Source organism: Globicephala melas, chromosome 4 (assembly GCF_963455315.2).
Source record: "Globicephala melas chromosome 4, mGloMel1.2, whole genome shotgun sequence".
Taxonomy (NCBI): Eukaryota; Metazoa; Chordata; class Mammalia; order Artiodactyla; family Delphinidae; genus Globicephala; species Globicephala melas.
The window spans coordinates 114,082,750-114,107,535 of record NC_083317.1 but is presented as its reverse complement, the minus strand read 5'-3'; the positions used below and the strand labels follow the sequence as shown (position 1 = coordinate 114,107,535).

The 24,786-nt window shown below is 36.4% G+C and overlaps 1 protein-coding gene across 14 annotated transcripts in view; it reads left to right on the top strand.

The window, feature by feature from the left end:
• Positions 1–24,786, top strand: part of MBNL1 (muscleblind like splicing regulator 1) — a 202,082-nt gene that overhangs the window by 82,097 nt on the left and 95,199 nt on the right. Inside the window, exon 1 of one of the 14 annotated variants that reach the window (XM_070045497.1) lies at positions 7,624–7,729. The exons of 12 other annotated variants lie outside the window; for them this stretch is intronic. In XM_070045497.1, the coding sequence (XP_069901598.1) occupies positions 7,724–7,729 (6 nt within the window). In that variant the 5' untranslated portion in view covers positions 7,624–7,723. Of the gene's footprint in view, positions 1–7,623; positions 7,730–10,621; positions 11,520–24,786 lie in introns of those variants that run through there. One more of the 14 variants, XM_030844630.3, reaches the window with a different exon arrangement.

The following is a 24,786-nucleotide window of genomic DNA, read 5'->3' as shown; positions in this document are numbered from 1 at the left end:
GATTGCTGGGTCATATGGTCATTATATCACTTAATTCCCACTTTACATTCAACTTTTCCCAGTTGTCACAGTACATCTTTTTTACAGGTAGATTGCTCAAATGAGCATCTAAATAAAATTGTCAGATGTGCATCTAAACAACATCTATTTGGATTTTATGTCTTTTAAGATTCTTTTAATCTATGATAATTCCTGCTTCTTCCCCACTCCCCCACCCCATGTCTTTATTAGTTGAAAAAATCAGGTCATTGTCCTGGAGAACATCTGAGATTCTGAATTTAGCTAATTGCTTCCCTATAGTAGTATCATTTAGCTTGTTCCTCTATCACCTTTATTTTCTGTAGACTAGAAATTAAAGCTAGAATTGAGTTTAATTTTAGTGCTACTTACTGTTACTTGGTGAGAATACTTCCCAGATGGTGCTGTGTACTTCCAATTGCATCACATCAGGAGGGAATAATTTCATTTCTCTCCACTTCTAATGATGCTGAAATCTATCAGTAAGTTCAGGTGAGCCTGAGCCAATCCCTATAAAGTTCTCCATTAAAATTGTATCTAGTGGTTTCACTCCATTGTCGATCATTTCATAGCGCCATGATTTTGTTAGGGATTGCAAAACACTGACTTTTAACTATATTATTCCTGCTGCATTTATTATCTGGAATCTTTCTGTAAAGACCTTTTCCTTAGTATCTGATTGGCAACTCCACAATACAGTTTATAGCAAAAAGATGGAGAAACTGCGTGATTTTTTATTTACCAATTTTCAGAATCAGACATTAACTTCTAATATAAGATCTAAATATAGTATAGTTACTCAAAGGATTCTAACAGATTTTTACAAAATTTCCCTTGAGGAAATTCTTTGGATTATTTCTCCTAATCTTTTTTTTTGATGAATGCATTTTGATAACATTACTTCCCATGGAAAGTTCCCTTTCCCTCCTTTTTTGTTTACCATAAATATACCTCTATATGATCGAATCTGTTCACTCAGAAGATATGTATTGATCATCTTTTTCTCTGGTAACACTGTGCTAGGCTAGCTACTAGGGGTGTAGACACTAGCCCTGCTTTTTCACAGAATACATACTTTGGGTTTTTCTTCTACTCATAATATGATATGATTAAAAAAAATAAGCATGTATATGAATCTGTTTCTGCTTACTATCATATTTGGTGTCCTATTTATACATTTTAATGAACAACATTTTTAGCTGATTTTAGAGACCCTGGCCCTGGTGTCTAAAATAGGAACAATAAAGAGATTTCAAAGTTAAGTTGTGCCTGCTGACCCAAAGAAAAATGAAGTATTTTCATACAGGGCACTGTATGTGACAAATGAGGAAGTTTTAATTTTTATTATTTGGAAAGGTAAGAAGAGGGAATAATGGGGACCTCCCCAAGACAAAAGTGAGTGGTAAGATCCTGTGCTATTTTAATATAAGCAAATATTTGAACTTAATTTGACTTCTATTTTCAGGAACCGAGGGTGACATTTTATGGCTGTCTTTATCTCCTATAATTAAAATGTGTTTTGTCAGGATTTTTTAAGGCATTTTTGGATTTTAGAAAACATACAACTTCTGAAGCTTTGTGAACATCTTCTTGTATGAATAGCCAGTGTAAATGGGACTAGTAGGACACTCCTTTCTCTAAGGGATTCTGTGACTGTGAGACAGTGAATATGACATAATGTTGAATTCACCAGAAAAATGTATTACGTAAACCTGAGGCTATAATTTATATTGTTTTGTTAGGCATGTGATACTAATGTTGTAAAATTTTAGATTATATTATTTAAATGACCATTGTAATTCTAAAACTCTTCTCAGATCTACTCTTTCACTCATGTTCAGACAGTGTGAGATAGCTGTTATGATTATTTGAAATTAGGGTAAAAGGCAGATTCCTGGCATATCATTAAAAGTATTTTTTGCAGTTGAAAATCAGAAAGATAGAGAAATACTACATTCTGCTTATGAGTCTATGCTAATGTGTTTTCTGATGTTAGGGAGAAGTGCGGGGAGGCAAGAGATTTTTAAAAGCAGTGATATTAGGTTTGCTTTCTAGCACCTACCTTATCAGGAAATTTGAAAGGAAACAAAAAACTAAGCCCTTTAATTGTGATATCTGGTAACTGAGGATTAAGCTGACCTGACTTTGAAGATCAAAATTGCTGTTTGTATTATGTCAATTGAAAGAATAGTTGCATTTTTGACTTGAGGAAATAGCTTAATCTGAATAGCACGAAAGTTGACCAACAAGTGTGCTCATCCATAAATATTGACTTTTAATCTGTAGAAAATGGAAGGCCAGCAACAAGGATATAGTAGTAAACCTCTAAAAGGAGTTGGTGAAAATTAAATGTTACGCAACATGAAAAGAATACCAGGGGAAAAATGGACAGAGTAGAATAACAGGAAGATTAGTCATTTCTGGAAGGAAAAAAAAAGTGGGGAGCGGGGGAAGAAATATTTTAAACAGGAAGGTGGAACTGGAAGTACCAGTGATAACAAACAGGAGCTCATTAGAGGGCGAAACTGGGCTTTAAAGAAAAGGGATGATACTGGTCTCGTGTAATTACAACATATAGTCTTTACGTTAACAACGAACAAAAGCGCAAGTGGGGAAATTTTTCTGTTAGGGATTAAGAGAACCCTGTAGAAATAAAAGAATGATGTTTACTCCTTGGCTAAGCTGACTGGCTTAGGTCAGACAGCACTGTCCAAGTGCATAAAGAAAATGGCTTTCTTTTAAAACAAACAAATGTTCTGCTGTTTTCAAGTGTTGGGCAAAATAAAAGCATTCTGGACATATTAAAATATGTAAGCTACTTGGTTTGAAATAATTTTCACTTATATATTTACTTATCTGACGTAAACAGTAAGCTGAAGGAGTAGCAATCTCCAAATACTTTAAGAATTATTTCTATAAATTCTCGAAAGTATAAATTTTAACTCTATATATCAGGTGAAATATATATAACAGTCCCTATAACAGAAGACAGGAAACCACAAGTGTGTGCGCGTGCGTGCGTGCGTGTGTGTGTGTGTGTTGGTGAAATCCTGTTAATCCCTAATTTCTATTAGGGGCATTCATGGAACAGCTTTTGCTGGACACATTTTCAGCCTCTCTGAGTGTTCTCACCTGTCAAAGGGGAATAATAATATACCTGCCTCAGAGTTGTGTAATGAGGATTAAGTGAACTGGTAGACACAGACCCGGAAGTGGCATTTTGTTTTTCTAATTTTAATCCTGTATCCTTATATTGAGCACAGTCCTGTGTGACGCATTTCCAACTAACCAACTAACACATGGGAAGATGTACAATTGCAGTAGAAGCTCTTACTGATGCCTTGATACTTAAAATGTCATATGATAGGTTACAAATGTATCTATACTTGACAAATATGACACTATTACTTCCCTTGGCCGTTGCTTAGTAACTACAGTAAACAATAAATTACATAAAAATTACTGAGAAAGTAGATATCTCTAAGGTTATATAAGCACGGCATCAGGACAAAATTTGCTTATTCTCCTATGAGAGAAATTTGTGCAACTATATGGGACATATTCTGTATCATTGCATTCATAGAAATGCGTTATACAGTCAGGTAAGCATTTCCTGTTGATTTTATGATAAATTTCAATATTTTCATGGCACATGTGCACATACGTCCTGAGGTAAATTCTAATTCCAGCACAAAATAACCAGTTTGCATGAACACCAAATACTGCTAAAAACTTCTCTCTTTCTCCCTCTGTCCTCTCTACCTTTCTCTTCTCTCCTCCCTCTCTGCCCCTCTCCACCCTTACCCACACAAATGTAGACACTCTACACACACACACACACACACACACACACACACACACACACACACACACACACACACACACACACACACACACACACACCCGCCCCTCCCAGGCATAACTGCATAGGAAATGTTTATTTTCCAAACTCCAGAAAACAAACCTTATCTCAAACACTGAAAGTCCTTCCTTTTCCTGGTTTGGAAACACTAAGTCATACTTGTAGATTTTCTTTAGCCAGCATTTAGGTTTATTTAAAGCATAAAGTTGTGAGGACAAAATGACTCAGAAATTTGTAATGCACAATTACAGCTTTTCACTTTTAGGTCACCAGTTCATATCTAGCCGACTTAGTTAAGGATTGGTTACAGTTGGTGCATTGTTTAGTTTCCAGAAGAAGCTGGGAAGCTCACTGCAACTCCTCCTGTTCTGATCTGTGAACAGGCTAGAGTTGATGCTTATTAACATATTTCTTTGCAGATAAAGCCAAGTTCAAGGAATTAAATAAAAGAGAGTAGACCCAGTAGGAGTTGATGGATAAGAAGCAGTTAATTTATTCATCTACAAATATAATGTCTATTGACTGATATCTTTCTAAAAGTAGTGTGTTAAAATGATCAGAATCAGGGCTTCCCTGGTGGCGCAGTGGTTGAGAGTCTGCCTGCCGATGCAGGGGACATGGGTTCGTGCCCCAGTCCGGGAAGATCCCACATGCCGCAGAGCGGCTAGGCCTGTGAGCCATGGCCGCTGAGCCTGTGCGTCCGGAGCCTTGCTCCGCAACGGGAGAGGCCACAACAGTGAGAGACCCGCGTACTGAAAGAAAAAAAAAAAAAAATCAGAATCATATTTCTGTGTTTCTAATTACAGCGTCATTAACAGCAAGAAGTAAGAACTGTAACTTCAATAGACAAGTCAAACAATGAATATATACATATATATGCTCATATAAAATTTGGACAACTTCATAAACGAGTCATGATCTTCCTAGTCTATCACTTAGTAGTGCCAAGGTCATAAAATCATTTGTTATGCTCTGCCTTATGTAAAAGCCTATGGAATTATTATTTTTTTTCTCACCCAAAAAATTCCAGAATGTGTTTTTGAAAAATTTTTGAATAGCTTTTATGTTAATTCGGTGTTAACATTGGGCACTGAGATAAATTTAAATCTTGGTGTCAGCCAAAGAGTAAATCAAGCTTATGTGGGTACAGTATGTAATACCACTTCCCAAGGAATTCTACAGAGAAGGTAGTCGTCTAGAAATGGGGTAAAGAATTGTCATCTTCCTTCTGTGGAAACTTTTGATTGTAAAAATAATTGAGAGTAAATAGACTCCAATGCATCACCTCAAGCTATGCCACATGGGTATGTAAATTTCTCTCTGCTAAATGTCGCCAAATGGCTGCATTTCTTACAGCTGGTGGCTAAATTCTGACGGAGGGTAGACACCTTTACCATAACTGTATTTTCTCTCTGAACTTTTCATGGATTCTTACGGTAATTTATGTCAGGTTAAAGCCAAAAAAGCTAAAGCTAGCCAGAATTCATCCTGAGAGTTAGGCTTTGCTGCCACATTAAAGAAATAGCTTTTGGTCTCAGTATTCTTCATTGGTTTTTCAGACTTACACTTGGGACCCTAGGTGCTTGATTTGAGTTGTCTGACATTCCCCAGATGGCTTTGTGTCCTTAAGAGCTAATTCAAAGAAGGTCGTTTCAGCTGCTGAATATTCAAGCAGGTGTCTTGGCCCAAGGTTGATGGCAGCCATCATCTCAAGGGATGAACCTTGGATTTCTGAAGCTTCCTCTAAGCTCACAATTATTGTCTTGGCCCTGCACGTAATTACATTTATTTGCCAATGATGGGAATAAAATATAAATATGACCGTCAGCAGTGGTAATTCCCCAAAACAGAATGACTGACACTGTGATGATAATAATGTTACTGTCCTGTTAGCGCCTCTGAAGATATGATATATTGGAATAAAATGTGAAAGCCGCATTTGTCCTTGACTTTTTAAAATCTGAGAATCACATAAAATATTTGCTAATTCCTTAAGTTAGTAAGCATCATGAAGGAAAATGATAGAATTGTGTCTTGTATAAGCTCATGTACTTTATACATATGTTTTTGAAAAGAGACGGGATAGCACATCCTCCTTCCACCAGGGTTCTGGCCAGACCTGACATTTCTTATCCCCTTTCATCTAACATGCTGTCAGCTTTCAGGAGGCAGTAGAGGGTAGGCGTAGGCACAAAACCACAAAACCACAATTTCAGGAGCTGCATTCCCTGGATCCAAAGTTTACATTTGCTGCTTAGTAGTCCAATGAGCTTTGGCGACTTCCTTAACATTCTTACCCCACTAAATAGGAGTGTATTTACCTCACTGACTTGTTTTGAATCTTGAAGAAATTAATGCATGCAAAGGACTTACGGAATTTTAGGGCACACAATAAGTACTGTATACATATTAGCTGTTTAGGTAAACTTGCAGTACAGAAATAAATGAAAACCAGAACTGATGCTGCAGTTTTAACAAGATGTTTAAGAGCTCCAGGTCTGGAACTGTACAACCTGGGTTCAAATCACTTTCGAGCCCTGTGACCTTAAACTTGTGACATAACTTGACTGAGCCTCAGTTTTCTCATTTGCAAAATGGGGCCGTAATAATACCTGATCTGCAGTTGCTGTGAAGATTAAACGGGATAACACATGTAAAGTACTGAGTGCCTGGCACTACTTGAGTATGTGATAACTACTGTTCTGATTTTTATTTTGATGTTGAAGTGAACACATGAAGTATTAATACACGAGCAACATGGTATACTCAGAATCTGTGTATGTAGGGTTTCAGTTTTGCTAATGAGAATTGTTATTTTCTACTGTGCAGAGAACACATGCCTTGGAGTTTATAATTATTTTCTAATTGTTAGGAAAATAATAATCTGGTTTTCACTTATCCTTTGTTGGACTGTTTCAATTTTTTAAAAAAATCTGTAGATGCTTTTTTTAACCTGTAGAATTTGAGCTCTGGATGAATCGGTTAAGTAAAGTAAATGCTTTGTTAGTGATGTTACCTTCTCTTTGTCCAGCCATATTCTAGCCACTCATTAAGTTGAACACCACTGGGAAGAAAAGCAACTCATCAATAACATCAAAAAGGGAGTGAAAGATAGAGGCAGAAAAGACGTTGCTTCTGTAAAATAAAGTTCATGAGACCTGATATTTTGCCATCTGTTGGGAGTGTTGTAAAGATTATGAAAACATTAGCATTTGTGAAACGTGATTCTGTGCCAGGAAGGCAGATAGAATATTATGCAAGAAATGACCAAAATTGCATGATGGCATTTGTTTCATATGGTAACATCCGTGTTTTCATTAACAGGAAATTTTAGGGCAGTCTACCTGCTTCTTAGGAGTGGGAAAGGTGAATGAAAATTTAAAAAGGATTCATCAAGGCTTCCTTATGATAAAGTAAATCTTTAAGAATGTGTTTTCCATAGAATTAGAAACTTAGAATTTCATAGTAACAGTATATTTATCACCTTGTTTGGGGAGCAGATTTAAAGCATGATCACAGGAAAACACCTGTTTTGACACACTGTGGGGAAGGTGCAAACATACGGGCAAACTCTGTCTACGTGTAGAGTATACAAGAGTGCTTTGGCTAGCATCCTGCAAGGAGTTGGGTCTCAACGGTCTGCTCCAGCTTCTGCTGCTGCTGCTGCTGCTAATATTGCTGGGAAGGAAAAGTGGCTGACCTGGCATATCCTTTACTCTTGGTGCTGCAGCAGTCACTCAGGAAATGTGGTTTAAGGGAACCTTCTGGATCCTTTTCATGGCACCATGGCAAGAAGAAGCCGTATCTTATCTATTGAAGATAAAGCATGGAGTTGGCTAATGGATGCTGGTGAGTGAATAAGGCAACTGGGGAGCTAGTTTACTAAGATACCTTTTGGGCAGGTTCGCTCTGTCAAGGATTGAGGTGGCGTCCATGGGAAAATGGCATCTAATAATCTGAATATCAGAACATTGTTTTAGAAAGGAATCATAGTTTTAACACTGGTGACCTGATCTGTGATCCTGTGTATGTTCCATAAATAAACATATTTATTTCCAGCTTTACTACTTGAAGATACTAATCCTGAAGTTTGCTAGCTATCTCAGTATATGGAGTATAGTTTCCCATGTAATTTCTCAGGCAGTATTTAATCTTCATTCTTGTTTTTCATTTGACCCCCAGTGATTAAAATAAAAAATAACTTTCTAGTATATGAAAAGTTATTTTCCCTTTCGATTGTAAATGAGCCCCTCTTTTTTTTTCAGCACAATAGAGTATAGAATTTTAAATTAAGAGATTATTTAATACACAAATTCTTGCCAGGAATATTCTTTTCAAGATAATTATGTAAGCAAATTAGTAAGGTATGGTTTATATTAGTCAGATAGTTGCACAGGATGAATCTTTTGACATTAGCAATAAAGAAACTTCATTGCTAATGTATTTATCTGCCAACACAATGTATAAGAGTTTCCTTGAGCAAGTTTCTTCATTGGTGAAACGAATAATTTGAATGAGCTCTCTCAATTTTTCTCACTCCAAAATATTCTCCTCTAAAATTTCCTTATCCCAAAGCAGCAGCCATTTGTGATAAGCCTACTATGAGATTTGAAATACATAGGTATCTCTTCCACCTTATAATTTATAACAGAGATGAATATGTGCCAATTTATAGTTCACCTGTGTCTTTCATTGAAAGATTAGAAGATGCAGAAATATCAAGTTTTCCATAGAGGTATAGACCAAGTTTTTCTAGAATAATTAATCTATGATTAATAGGTATTCCATGAAAAATGTTGACAATCAAGTTTAGGAATTTTCAGGAGCATAATAAAGGTTCTGACAAGCCGTGTAGGAAGACCCCTGTTTAACTTTAATTTTTAAGAATTCTATTTGACTATAACCCGCCCATCCCACCCCCATGCTTTTGAGAAGTGCCTTTCCACATGTGGCACCACTGTTCAGCCAGTAAATATGTACTGAGCCCCTACTATGTTGCCAGGTTAAGGTTAACTAGGTGCAGGGATACAGTTGTAAGCACCTTTGTCAAAAATTTCTCCCTTTGTGATGCTTAACAACAGAGAAACACTGATTTAGATTCTCTCATTACTTTAGGAAGATAGTTTAGTAGCAATGTAATGTTTATTTTTAAAAAGCTAGTACCGATTTTTCTATTTTCACTGACAATCCTGACATACCATTCTGTCTGAAGAGATTTATAATTGAATGGACTCTACCATTTCAAGTGGCAACATTAATTCAGTCTCTTATCTTCTCTTCCACATTTTTTTGTTTGTATGTTTTAGTTTTTGTTGTTTACATTGTTGAAACTGATTTTCATGAGTGGGCTTGAGAACAGAGGTCAGAAAACAAACTGTAATTGATTTTTTAATGTATTATTTAAAGTCAGACTTATTACACTAAAAAGAAAGCTCAGCTTCCATTTAGTTTCTACCATAGGGACTCCATCTTTCGTTATGCAAACCTATCCGATTGACATGATTGTGTTTTAAAAAATTAAGTTTTAGTTCAAACCAACATCTACACTTAGGCACCGTTTATATAGTAGAAGTATTTTTAAAGGGAAATTCAGATTCCTCATCCTCTTATAAAATCTCAATTCTCTCAAATTTAAACTACTAGCTGCCTGGGCAGTACTTACTATTTTGTAGTTTAAGGATTATTTCATTTTATAAAAATATCTGACCCAGGCCTTCCCTGGTGGCGCAGTGGTTGAGAGTCTGCCTGCCGATGCAGGGGACACGGGTTCGTGCCGCGGTCCGGGAAGATCCCACATTCCGCGGAGCGGCTGGGCCCGTGAGCCATGGCCGCTGAGCCTGCGTGTCCGGAGCCTGTGCTCCGCAGCGGGAGAGGCCACAACAGTGAGAGGCCTGCGTACCGCAAAAAAAAAAAAAAAAAAAAATCTGGCCCATAGCGACTTTCTGGACATAAGTAAGTTTGCCCAAGCAAGAGCTGCTTTTATTGTATAGGTTATTAGCATAATATATACAACATAACATAACCACATGTATATGAGGTGAGGGATGGAAGTCAACCTTTCCCAACACTTGTTATTTGAGTTATTTGACACCAAGTAAAATAGATTATTATTACTGTTCTAGTTAACCTGAACTTACTATATGTTAAGTAAATACCTGAAATCAAGAATTACACACACAGAATGGCCATTAGGCAGTAAAGTTTCTTTTCATTTAACTCTAAAACAATATAAAATACTATGTGTGGTTAATTTGCTTCTAGTCTTGAAAAAGTGACAGTTCCTAAATGAGCCTGGTCATTTTAATTTTGATTCATATTAGGGATGATTAAAGTTCTGTCAGAGTTTATATTTGGTCCCTGGCTTGATTTTACCCAGCTCATTAAAGCAGAATTGTCTTAGGGTCTGTCTCTTGTAGCTGTTTACTACTTAATATTCAGCTGGCTCCTCAAGATAAGTTCCTGAGGGTTTGTGAGAAGTTGAAGAGCTGCGAATAGTGGTTAACAAGCTATAAGCATCTCCATGGAAAATAGAACCTCGTGAAGCCCAGATTTAGGAGAATCTTAGTGAGTAGTTATCTGACAATGCATTAAAACCTAATAAGTTAATCTCATTTTTCTTTCTTCCTCCTTTTTTTTTCTCTTTTCTTTTTTCCATCTGTCCCTATACTCATCTCTGAACACTTTGTCCATTTCCTTTTCTTCTTCATATTCTTCTCTTACCTCACGAATTCCTTCAGTCTCCCTCATCTGATCGTAATAGAAAGTGATGTATTTGATAAAACATATGTTGTATTTAAAAAGCCATTTTAATGATTTCTCCATTTAAAAATCAACTGCGTTTAACCTTCTCTCTGTCTTTTCATTTTCTCCTCCCATAATGGACAACTTTGCCTTTTAACCTCCGTTGCCTTGTGGATCCTCACTCTGTGACTTTTTATATTTGCAAATTCCCTTATCTTAATGTAAATATTATAGTGATGGGACTTAGGAATTTGATGCCACTTATTAGATTTTTAACCTCACATCTAGTAGGCATACTATAATATGTCTTCCTTACTTTTCTTTCTAGAACTAGAGCTCCATATCCCCCCTCAACTGTGTTTTTGGCTGTCTGTGGGATGCTAGAATGGCCTACCTCCATGTATTTTGTTGCATTTTGCCATTGCTTCTTGTGTCCTGTCGGGGAATTTTGATGATTCTTTTCAAGTGCTACTTGAGCTCTCTGCTAGTTGTTCCCGTTCCCTTGTCCTCTTAGGGTCTCGTGCTGTGTGGTCATGTCTCCACTTCCTTGGCTCTGTCCTTTGACAGACCCTTGGGTTCCCTGGTGGCTGCCTCTAAACCCTCGTGAGGGCGGGAACATTCCTCCCCCTGCTGCTACGATTGAGCGCCCTGTGCGTGCTGGGTACCACGTTGCCCTCTACACTTGCTTTCAGTTGTTAAGGCTTCCCAAGCTTTGGCTGTGGCTCAGTGATCCTGCTGTCAAAACCCTGAAGCTTTCCTAGCCTCGACGCTCAGTGGTAGCAGCAGGTGTTGGGATCTCTCCAAGCCCCTAAGACCCTGGGAGCAACAGAATGGCCGTTTGACATAGACCTCAGGAGTTTTCAAAGCACCAGGAAACCTCTCCAGAAGATATGTGAAGGTAAGGTACTGATTTCTCTAGGAAGCTGTTTTAGAAGCTAAAAAACCTACAGCCATTAATTTAACGTAGACTCCATAGCTAGAGTATCCTTGGGCAACTCTGTATCTGATGATGGAGCCAAAACAAAATACTTCTTTTAGGAATTTGGTGTGATAATCGCATTTCTCTTTGATTTTATTTAGATTAAACTTGGCATTGAATAGATTTTTAAAAATATTTTTTCCATTCTTTGAAGTGGAATTCATGAAGCACCTTTTGGCTTTGTGTATCTTGTCAGAAGAATCTTGCTGAGAATTGAAACAGTTAAAAATAAATTAGAAATTATTTATCTTTCCAAATGCCTGTATTTTATTTACCTCTCCATTCATGTTTAAAACCAGAAACAAACATGAAATGATTATATCCTCAAATTCTTCAAACTCAAATTCCTATGTCCATAGTTAATTCAGAAGGAATGGGAAAGGCAGCTCAGATCATGGTAGTGCTAGAATACGTTATTGTCCGTTGTCAAAAATACTGCTTGGCATTCTAAATATAGCAGTCTCTTTTCTTTTAGGATTTAAGTTCAGGTTTTGTTGTTGTTGTTTTTTAAAGGGGATTATTTCCCTGCCCCTATTTCTTGGGGGAAAAATTTTATTCCATTTGCATGTAAAAACCAGGATGAAAGATACACATGGGGTGTTGGTGTGTGTGTGTGAGGGCTGGGAGGGAGCACAGCAGCATCTCGGAGTGAACGAGCCAAATCATCTCTTCAGCATGAATAGCTTTTGTGGCAACTGTTATTTATTTATAACTTTTATTCTTTACTCAGCCTCCATTCATAGACATTATTCTCGGAAGTGTTATTAACACACCTCTTCTAATATGAGATCTTTGGCGGCCTTACTATCAAATTCATGTCTTCTTTTTTCTCCCTTTGTTTTCTTTTCAATAAGGACTTAATCTCTTAATTGATTCCCTATGGTTGGAATTAAGGCTATTATTAGCTTACTGTCACGTTGAAACACTTGCATCTCAATAACCAAAAATATAACAGGTTTTAAAAATGAAAAAGAAGAATGTTGACAAATAGCTGCACAAAACGAAAACGAAGATTTATCTTTGATAGTGCTTACTTTAGCGTGCTTATTTTTAAAACTAAAAGATGTTCAACAAAGTATTTTATTTACACTTGCAAATATCCAAGTTTTATTCCTTCTAGACCTCGAAGCATAAGTAGATGGAATGTTTTGCTGTCTTTCTAGTACATCAAATTGAGTAATTGATTTCATATGTAAAAATAGAAAAGGGAAATTTTAATACTTTGATTCTTAACATTTATAATGCGTTTACTGTTTTAAAAAATGTATGGCACAGTCTCAAGGTAGGAGTTTGCATTATTCTCAAGTTGGCTTGTAGAGTGCTTTTTCCCTGTTTTATTTATCTAGAATTCTTATATTCTTCTGGGACAAGAAATGAATATATATACACATATATGTAGAGTTACATATATATAAAATTTTGTATATATATAATTTTAAAATGATTTAATTAAGTGTTAAGACAGAATGATAGATTGAACTTATTATGGCCATTTATAAAATTACCTTACAATTTTAAAATTACTTTAAAAATATTTTAAGTGGAGCACAATTAATTAGTGATATGCATTGTATTTAATGTTCTATGGAGAAAGTAACTTCATATAAGCAGGACACAATATAGTAATATTGATAGTTTAGTGATGACTTTTTTAAGGCATATAGAAAATGTACATATCATAAAATAGTGGTACCATGAAGATCTTAGCAGCTAGCTGAATAGAATAAATAATAGTAATAAGTAAATAAATAGAATAAATAATAGAGTGACTTTTTTGGCGATAAGGAAACAGAGGACCGCTAATTCACAGTTTCTTAAGCCCAGAGCCAAGACCAGAACCCAAGTCACTGAATTCTAACCCAGTGCATTTGCCTCTATGTGATTCTGTTTCTTAAACTTGCAGTACATTTGAGGGGCCAATTTGCCAATGTCAGCAGAGCAATGAATGGATTCTAGGAATTGAAGAGATTTTCTTCAGTATTAAGAGTTTCTGAGTATGGCTGATAAACATTGGGCTCACTTCCACAATGTAGCATGATTGAGGCCTTTAGAATTTCTTTTTTATTTCTTGTCTTATTTAGTGTGGCTTTCAGTATATTAGGATTTTGAAAAGTACATTGGAAGGATCATTAAAATATTTTTGTTTGATGAAAGTATAGAACTTCTGACATGCCATTTATTTCAGTTTATGATTATGTAAATTTGGCAATTTTCTGAAAATTTAAATTCTTAGAGTTGAAAAGATTGTTCAAGGATAGGCAGTATATTTTCTGCTTCTAAGCAAAAATTTTAATTGGCTTTCATTGTTTCCAAAATTAAAAAATTCCTCAACTTGTATTTTTAAAGATACCTGTTTATTTGTGGTATCATAAAAGTGGAAAGAATGCACGTTCTCTGTAATACAATAATTATATTTGTGTGAAATTATTTGATATATTCATTAATTAAATGCATTCTGGTTGTCTGACTTGGAATTATTACTTCAAAATCCAAATTCTCCTTGACTTTACCATATAGCTATCATCACTTAATAAGACCATGCTTAGGCTCCTTTAATGTGGTTCTTGGGGAGGTATAATTGTAATCCAGTCCCTTTGCTTGTTGCCCAAGATGCTCACTAACCAAGATGGACCTAGGAGAAAAATGTGTACAAAACTAAGAATATAAACTCTGAATTCTCTTTTTAGAAAGTTCAATTTGAAAAATACTTAAGGATTGGAGTAGTTTTGGAATGGGAGTTTGTAAAACTTAACTTTAGAAAAAAATATGAAGTACTTATTCACTGCAAGTCTTAGAAGGCTTGAGCTAGTTCGCAAAATAAGGTCTGTTTGATCCCAGTCGTAACAATCCCTAAGTATTTCTACCATCACTCAGCTCGTACGACTCATACCTCTCAATTCCCACTGGTTCCTGTTTCCCATCTATTCCTTGTCCCTTCTTGGAGAGTATGAGAGTTGTTCAGACTGGTGGGCTATGAGCAGAACATTTATAAACGACATTGAGAAATGTCAGATGTGAGCCTTTTATGATGTATTTCCATGGTTGTAACAAATAAATCAAAGTTCACAGCCTCATTAGACGTACCCATATAGAAAAGATGCACTTGGTCTGAGCAACTAAAAGAAGGGACAGATCTAGGGAATGATCCCCAATACTAACATTTTTGATCCTTTAGGGGAGTTGTACACTGTTCATTATTCATTTTGTTGTGTGGAAATTAAAGTTTATCGCATCAGAATCATTCAAGATTAAGCTATCTCTTTCGTTAATTGTAATTTATTGATTACCTACTACCTCCAGTGCCATTACAATAATTATCTCATTTATTCTTCACAAAAATACCTGGAGGTATGTAGTGTTATTATTTTACCTTTACAAATTAGGAAACTGAGGCTGAGAGAAGTTGAATAACCTGCCCAAGATGCCACAACTGAATCCAAGGATTCAAACACAGGTTGTATGGCTCCAGTGTCCACACTCAGAGGTCCTATTATTTGTCAATTCTGGCAGTGAGTGTTAGTTTCTAAATTCAGTGCTGCCTCTTTTCATGACCCAGTGCCATCAAAGCGCTCTCTTCTAAACCTCCTCCCAACTCAGTCTGGTCTATGTTCATCACTGGCTAGTTGACCTTGAAAACGTTACATACGCTCTTTCAGTCATAGTCACACTTGCTCTGAAATATGAGTAAGATTTCCTTGTCTTTTTATGAAGATTTAATTTAATTTAATTTAACAAGACAGCGTATGCCAAGCACTTAGCCAAGTGGCTAGCGTATAGAAAATAGCCAATAAATTGTTGATGCTATTATGTAACTTTCTCAAGTTCATACAACTAGAATTCAGACCTAAGTCTGTCTGACTGGAAAACTAAACAAAACAGGAACATATACACGCATATACACTTTCCACAAAGCAACAGCAATAACAACAGTAACCACAAAGCAAAAACTCATGCTTTCTCTGCACTCCGACACTCTCTCATCCCTAACCATACCTTTTATGATAAATAAATCAAGATGTCACATACGCTGCTGGGAAAAGTAGCATAGTTTAGTGGTTCAGGGGGAACTCTAAAAGAAAGGCTTCCAAAAATTGGAATTCTAGCTCCATTTCTTGCAAACTGTTTGATATTAGGCAAGTTACATAACCCCTCTACAGTTCTTTACCTATATGTAAAGCTAATAATTATATCATTATTCCATTATATTGGGTTATTATGGACAGTAAATGATTAAAGAGCTCCTCCAATAAATGACTTTTATTAATAATTGATTGAGGTGTACATATTTCTTTTAAAATATAGTATGTTCACAGAATGAGATGCATGGCTTATGAAAATCAGAGATGGACAGGATCTTGGTGATTAAATGATCTTCCATTCTCCAAGAATTGATATGATTTCCCTGTCAAAGCTATTTTTCCTCAGTAGCAGGCCAGTAGAGAAAGGTGGGGAAAAGTTATCAAAGATCAGAATTGACCCAAATTTGGGGTGGTTTTGCCATCAGGAAGGTGGGTGAACTTCTCTCAATTGGGCAGTGTCAGTGACAGGCATCATGGTCACCAGATGGTGGGAATGGTCCTGGTTAAGCAGATGGTAGGTACTATTATCATTCTTGTATTCTTTCCCTTTTGAAACAGAACCCAAACCAGCAGGTGGGGTTAAGTTCTGGAGAGAGAGAGTTAACTTGGACTGAGCTGAGTATCAGAGGTTAGCCTTGAACACTAGTCAGAACAGGGACTTCTTGGATTCTTGCTGCTTAACCTGTCTAGCCTCCTTTACTAGATTCTCAACTCCTTGAGGTTGGGGATGTTTATTGTATTTACTTGCGTTGCCTTGCACAGGGTCTCAGAAATGGACACTCAATGCATGTTTGACAATTAAGTAAAAGACTAGAAGTTTTGGAAATGGGACAGAAGAACTCATTTAAGGATATCATGGTCGCCAAAGGGATTGGAAAGCAAGTCTACAGTGCAGAAAGCCTAGGCTGTCCTGGGGCTCCCTCAGGGACAGAGAAGGGTTAAAGCAGGTGCTAGAGGTGGGCCAGGGAGCTGAATGTATATAAGCTTGTAATGACAGGTTTGGTGACCTAGCAGAATTGAAATTGTTAATGTAGCCTGATTAATGAATGTGGGAATAAAATATTCTAAACTGTTTATAAAACTTTTCAAGCAAGGACATATTTCAAGAATTAAAAGCTACTGGAATCTATTTACATTCATTTTTCATACAGTTAAAAATGATATTTCTGGCATTAAAAACTTAATTTTGGTGCCAGAGACTTGAAGAAAAATATATCTGATGTAAATACATCATTAATATATATACCCTTACATAAAGAAGTTATCAAAATATGGTTTTAAATACGTAATATTGTAAAATTGTAATTCGTAATGTATGAGTAAAATGAAGAGCCTATGCAGATGATGTGAGAAGTCAGAGTGTAATTATGAAAGCTGAAATATTTGTGGGGGATGGTTGGCAAAACTTTGGGGTTTTATTATAAATGTAACTCCTCTTTTGATGTGTGTTCTCCAAAATAATAAGATGAAAGCATTTTTCAATCAAAATTTGCATTAAAAACATAAAACATATTAAAAAGAAAATTAACTCTGCTTAGCGTTAAGCCTAACAATTTATGTTGATACTTACGTTGCCATAAAGGTGTTTTTAGGTAAACCAAACAGGTATGCCCATTATTCGGCATGATATATGTAGGCTAGACACATTTGCTTCTTGCATTCACACCCAGGATGTTGTGTGCTGGCACCTGAAGGATGGCTGTTTAGAAAACTTCAACTGAGAGTTAAAATCAGATCAAATGTTTCCATGAACATTTGTGTCTCTTTAATTTGAAAAAGACCATATGCTGCAGTAGTACTTCTATAATATTAAGATAGTGTGGAACTTTCCAGGGTATCTCAAGAAGAAACTTTTAAATCAAGAGCGAAGTCATTTCACATTTAAAAAATTTTGCTTTGGAAAACACGCACTGATGTGAAGGTAAACAAGAAATTGAGTCCGAAAATGGAAAAATCATCACTAACACAAGTACGTTATTTTGTGGAAAGTAGGGTCCTTCCCTGCTTTTATTTTCAAATGTGTCTGTAAACTCACCCTCTCTTCCCAGTTTCTCTCTGAATACATAGAGACATATACAGAGATGTATACACAGAGATAGCAACACACACACACACACACACACACACACACACACACACACACACACACACACACACACACACACACACACACACACTTTAGTCTGTACCATAAAAGATTTACACCAGAACACAAATTGCAAGACGTTATCTCTGTAATTCTCTTCAGTCATTTGCTTTGCTTTTATGGCCATGCATCACTGAATTATATCTGGGTGTAGCATACTGTTTATATGAGGAAACACCCTGGCAGTGCCTTTTTTTTTTTTTTTCTGTTTTTCATTTCCTGATGCCTGCTTTTAGTTTATTTTGTCAATTCATCATGTGAGTTTTAATTAGGTAGTAAGTTTGAGATATTATTGAAACCGTATGTAGTAAATAACAAAAGTTAAGCTCATCATAAAATCCTTTACACATGAAATAACTTAGATACCTGAGTATCAGCTTTCTCCTCCCAACCTTTGCCCCGGATGTGTTCTTGGCAATTTAATCTGTTCTGTTTTACCCGTTTCATAACATAAGAGGCGGTGAGTGGTACAAATAAAATTAGTGATATCTCTTTCTGAGGAGAGTTTTGCAGTTGGATGTAGAAGTGTCAACGCTAAGAGAGAAAATGTAAATAAAGTGAACGGTGCTTGATAATCGTCACCAATTGTCACTCTTGATTTCCTATCTGGCAGTTGGCCTTTGATGTATGAATTTTTTTAAAGACTTTTGTAATTAAAAAGAAATTTGCTGTATGGTACAAGCCAAACAAATATTTTAAAAACACTGTTTTTATTGAGATGGACAGCTGTATAGTTAAACCACTATGTATGTATATATATGTATAATTTATTAGACGTAATTTGCAGATACTCTCACACCATTTCTAAGTAGAATTGCAATTATGCTGGTATAGCTTGGAGGTTAGGAGCATTGGCTCTGGAGCCAGATAACAGATAACTTGGGCTCAAACCCCAGCTCCACTACTTACTGTGTGTTTCCTTGGATAAGTTATTGGACCTCTCTGAGCGTCAGATACCCCATCTTTATAATGGAGATAATAATGGGACTGTAGGATTGTTTTGAGGATTAAATAAATTAATAAATTTAAACCATTTAGAGCAGTGCCTGGCACACACTAGATATTCAATAAGCTGTTGTTCTTATTTTGCTGTACTGTTTTGTGACTAGTTTCTAACAGAAGTGGTTATCTAGCCTCCTGTTTTATGATGTAGGGCTGATGGGAACTGACAATGTGAGAAAAAGGTAAAACTGAGGGTCCGCGAGAGTGTTTTCTAGCCAAGAGGTCAGCTGCCAGAGGACAAATTCATGTGGTAGTGTGGGGTCCAAAACTTAGAAAACTTACGGATGATTGATGGGAGGGAGCTACACTTCAGAATAATCTGAAGTTATGTCATTGGGAGGTGGGGCTTGGCGATAGTGCCCTTTCGGAAGACTTAGAGAACAATCCTCAGATGTGTCCGCATCAGTTCTGCGTTTCAGTGTCTTATAGTGAGAAATTTTTACCAATATCCATTTAAACCAGTTTCCTTATTTAAAAAAATTCATACCTTTCACATAAATAGGTTAGGTTTATGATTTTTTTTAACTTTCATTGTTTCCCTTCCTTTCTTCTTGATTTTCTCCATATTGTCCCATCATTCTCCTGAGAAGAGTTTATTTTACAGGGATTAATGCAAGATAGTATTTTATGAACTAAACCTGATGACCCTCGGAAGGATGCTGTACTGCAGCATAACCACATTTTCCTGGGACAGTTCCCATTTCAGTTTTTCTATTAGACTTTGCATTACTGTTCTGAAGGAAGGAAAGTACAGGCCTGCGGTTCTGTTTTCCAAGTTTGCCTAGGCTAATTAAAGCCACCATTATCATCTACAGCAGAAAGTGAAGGTTGCCCAAGAGGAAAGTACAGAGCACCTCCAATTAAAAACATTAAAATAACAAAGACTTCAGAAGCCGTTTTCGTGATTCCTGACCCTGTGTTCGAAACTTCTCATGACCCACCTATCACAAAGGTTGTGGTGACACTGTCCGAGGCCCTACACCGAATCTCTAAACACAATCACTTTAATTTTAAAAAATAAGTAATCTATATTGTATTTCCAAAGTCTAGGGTTGAGGGATTGAGCTTGTACTTTCTTTTATGTATTTATGGTTTTGGGACCGTGTTGACAAATTTGCAAACATGTAATGAACTTTCATACAGCAAAGGATACCTAAATGTGCTATATTAAGGTTGCTACGTGGAAATAGACCTCTTCAAAAAGGACGTCTCAACTCAGAGGAAAGTTTAATTTTAGGTTCATCTGTGACCAAAATTATTTTAAAATATCTTTACAAGGGTTGAAAAGTAACATATTGAAAAATAAAGTTAATTATTTAAAAAATACTAATTCAGTTGACACTTTATTTTTAATAACAGAACCTCAAATTGAGTTAAAATTATCCTTTAGTTATTTTTGTTATGAATTTCCATTCCAGAGTTATTTTAAAATTAGATTTCATGTTTAAGTCTTCCAATAGACCATTTTCTACCTGTAACTCAAATATACCAGTCCTTATGGAAATCAGGTCAGTTTCTACTTCATGTTTGTAAGTTTTTGGTGTTTTTTTTCTTTCTTCCCTTTTATTAAAGTATAGTTGATTTACAATATTGTGTTAGTTTCAGATTATAGCAAAGTGATTCAGTTATATGTGTATATATCTATGTTCTTTTAAAAATTCTTTTCCATTATCGGTTACTATAAGATATTGCGTATAGTTCCCTGTGCTATACATTAAATCCTTGTTGATTGTCTGTTTTACATATGGTAGTGTGCGTCTGTTAATGCTATACTCCCCATTTATCCTCTCCCCCTTCCCCTTTGGCAACCATAAGTTTGTTTTGGTTTTGGCATTTTTAATGGAAGTCAGGAGCTTTACAACAGAGAAGACTACAAATCATGTAAGAGTGGGACGAAGCACTGGCTTTTTAGTTTCTTGTGACAGGTCCCCATTTAATCACCATTTTACCTTGTGTGTATCATGTGTCCTTGGAAGCATACCCACCATGTTTCCTCCCTGGACCACATGAGATCTGATAGGGATGATGCATAGCCCAGCACCTTTTGTAAACTCGACTTCATCTTGTTTGGGAAATAATTCATTTATCTGAAAAGTAATATAAATGCAAGTTCAAAAGTATACTGTGAGGAGTAAATATTTTCCTGAAATCTGACCACGAATGATGCACTTGTATATTGCTCTCGTGAACACTAAAACTGAAAACATAATTATTGTTTTTAGAATACAATTGGTAGTACAGATTTTAATCTATTTTGAAGAATTGTGAGGTGGGAGGAAAAAGAGTCCAAACTCTTCTTTTCCTTAAAGCTAAGTCATACATTGACAAAGTCAAGGTCATATTTAAAATTTCTTCTACAGTTTTGTTTCGTTTTTTTTTTTTTTTTGTGGTACGCGGGCCTCTCTCTGTTGTGGCCTCTCCCGTTGTGGAGCACGGGCTCTGGACGCGCAGGCTCAGCGGCCATGGCTCACGGGCCCAGCCGCTCCGCGGCATGTGGGATCTTCCCAGACCGGGGCACGAACCCGCGTCCCCCGCATCGGCAGGCGGACTCTCAGCCACCGCGCCACCAGGGAAGCCCTCTTCTGCAGTTTTGAGACTTGTTTCTGTTGCCCAAAATAATTTTACAAAAGAGAAGGTGAATATAATGATGAGAGTTAAGGTATAGAAAACAAGCATCTACCCTCAAGGAGAAAATGAATTTTTAACAAACACTAGAGAATATAAAATTTGCTGTATCATCAAAATATATTATATCCTCAAAGAGCTGGATAAGCTAACATGTATTTATTGAATAAATCAGTGTGTTAGTGAAAAAAGAGTTAGTGGATGAATGAATGGATAAACTTAGTGGTAACACATTCTTCTTCCTGTTTATTATTTTTAGAAAACAATACTTATTTTAAAGGACTATAAAGAATTCATTGAAAGAAATTGGGTGAAATTCCTCATTTTCTCCTGTGATAACAGCCAGTCATTACAGTACTATGAGAACTTTTAGGTTATAAGATATTGTTTATGCAGGTTGAATTACCCTATCTGCATTTATACGGCTTTTGGGAATCAGTAGAGGAGAAGACACAAATAAGCAAAAGGGCAGTTCCTACTGTTCTAAAAATAGACATTCATCCATGTAATTACTTCCTAAATAAGATAAATAGAAATGGATTAAGAAAATTACAGTGGTTTAGAAGAATTTAGGGTTTTTTCTATCCCTATTTTTATTTAGCTTTGACAGTAATTGTGTTAAAGGAACACCATGCACTATGTATTTTTAAACATTTAGTCAGCAGCAGTAACACCCAAAAGTATAAAGGATTAAAAAAAAAAAAAAGCAGTGAGCTTGATACTATCATGGCAGGTTTTTAACCGTTGGAGAAAAAGGTAGGGGAAACATTCAATATCAGTATGAAGTTAAGGCTTTTCACAAGTCTTGGGACATTATGGACAGCATAATGAGCCTTCCTACAGCATGGGAACAGAAAGAGTGGTTGCAGAAATAAACTGGGAATTTGAAGAGGAAAGGAAGAGCCTTGGCTGATAGAGAAGCGAGCTCACATCAGCATAAGTACTGGCTACCATGCCTGTCCTGGGGCTTCTTCCCCAGGAATGTATCCCTTGTGCTACGGAGAGTACTTATGTAAACACACACTGTAGACGTTTAGAAATGCTGGAATAACAGTTCTTCAGGGGTTACTCTGTAATTATTTATAGCTGTTGCATTTATTTATCTTAGTACCAATTTATAGAGCTAGTATTTGACTTGTGTTACCTACAGCGTCTTGTTTCATCATTTGAAAAAGTACATAAACAACATTTAAGAAAAATGCAAACATCAGTGGCTTTAGTCAGTGAATAAAACAGCTGGAAACTTATTTCTTATTATTTTGTAAATGAATAGTTGAATGTAACATTATATTCATGGCATGTTGAAAAATGAAAAAAAAAAAGAGAAAGAATAGAAACTTGGACTTCTGAATGAACAGCTTATCAAAACACTAGCTTTTGATTTTATCTGAGCCTTAGTGGAGAACGTTTTTACTATTTCTACAAAGCCTAGAGGAAATCACTGAACTAGAAAAGCTGAATATCATTTCTGACTAATCTCTTAGTCATCCTAATAATGGGAAATTATTTATTAGTTCATATTTTTCGTAGTGGTCCATCTTGAACAATAAAAATCACAGAGCCCACTCAAAGATATTTCAGGAAAATGGATGTGATGCTTTGAAAAAATATTGTACTTAAAAGGAGACACAGTAAATGTTTTGCATTATGCTACTGTTTATCACTTATTTCTCCATGTGTATCTAGGAAAGTTAGCTGAAAATGACCTTGACATTTATCGTTTGGATGTTTAGGGATGAGGCATTGCCATTAGCCAAGTTAAGAAATATAGGTGTTAGAATTGATGTGTTCTCTTTTTTTTAGGGAGAATAAGCAGGGAGCAGATAACCGATTTGGTTGGGGATGGTTGAATTTACAGAAAAAGCATCTGAAAATCATTCATATAGAACTGATAGTGCTGTGTTACAAGAGAGTGCTGTGCTGAATTCAGAGAGGGAATGTACTGTAGGAAGAAGGGATATAAAGACAGTCTTAGTGCATCTCTCTATAATCAGCAGTCAGAAGAGAGAAAAATCAAATAAAGTGACAGAGAACAAGCAGATTAATAAACTGTGGGAAAGGAGGGAGAATGGTACATTATCAAGAAAGGCAAAAGAGAAAAGAAGGAAGTAGTTAGTGGTGCCAGATGCTAGAGAGAGGACAAGAAATGAGAAAAGGACACTGATTCTGGCAGTTAAATGGGCACCAGTAACCTTTGAGAAGGCAGTTTGAGTAGAGCTGGGAGGGAGGAGGTGGAATCCTCATTGCAAACCAGATTCCACGAAGATGAGTCACTGGAAGATATGTATGAGAACTCAACAAGTTTAGACAACTCTATAAAGAAATTCGGTAATAAAATGAAGGGAAGTGAGTGTCAGCTGGAGAGTTCAGAGAAGAGAAGATTGTTGTAGAAGAGTGGAGGGTCCAATGGAAGCATGTTTTTCCCACTAAAGGAAGATACAGGAGTCATTGGAGAGGAAAAGATGAATACTCATTAAAATAAAGATAATGGGGAGTGCTATATATCAGAGAAGCTGAGAAAGGGTCAAAAAAGTGGGTAGGGAGGTTGACCTTAGAAAGGAAGATGTACCAAGCACTTCCGAGTTCAGAGAGTCAGATTCAAAGAGGAGGTGCTCAGCCAGGGAGACTACTCTCCTAGCATCCCCTCTGTACCTTCAGTTGCGTCTTGTTTGTTGTCTGGATGTTTCACTGCCTTGTTCACACTCACGATTATGTAATGTGTTTTAAATCCTTTAGTTTAACTCTTCTTGCCTTATAGTCCAACCTTGACTGTAAATTTTGTGAGGGCAGAAAAGTGTATATTGTTTAATAACTGCATATAAATTTCTTAATAAGCTCCCTTTTCATGTGGTCCCTAATGTATTTCAGTAATCCCCAAAGCCAATGCTATCAGGGGAATGGTTTTGCAGCCTGGACTGTGCATCATAATACAGGGCTAATTTAGCTTCCTATGTGAACCTCAAAAGCTGTTTCTAAAACAAATCCTCAGTTTCAAATGAATGGGACAGGTTATTAATATGATACTCTTTTCCCCCTCCTGGTTAGAAAGTTACAACATAATAAGACATAACTTAGAGCCCAGAAATAGATACCTTCAAAGCTAGATAAAAATTTTAACCATATTCATTATAGAAAGTGGAAACATTTGACTGAAAAAGAAAATAATTTTGAAAAGATCAAAATGTGCAAAGTAAAAAGTTGCTAGGGCTTCCCTGGTGGCGCAGTGGTTGAGAGAGTCCGCCTGCCGATGCAGGGGACACGGGTTCGTGCCCCGGTCCGGGAAGATCCCACATGCCGCGGAGCGGCTGGGCCCGTGAGCCATGGCCTCTGGGCC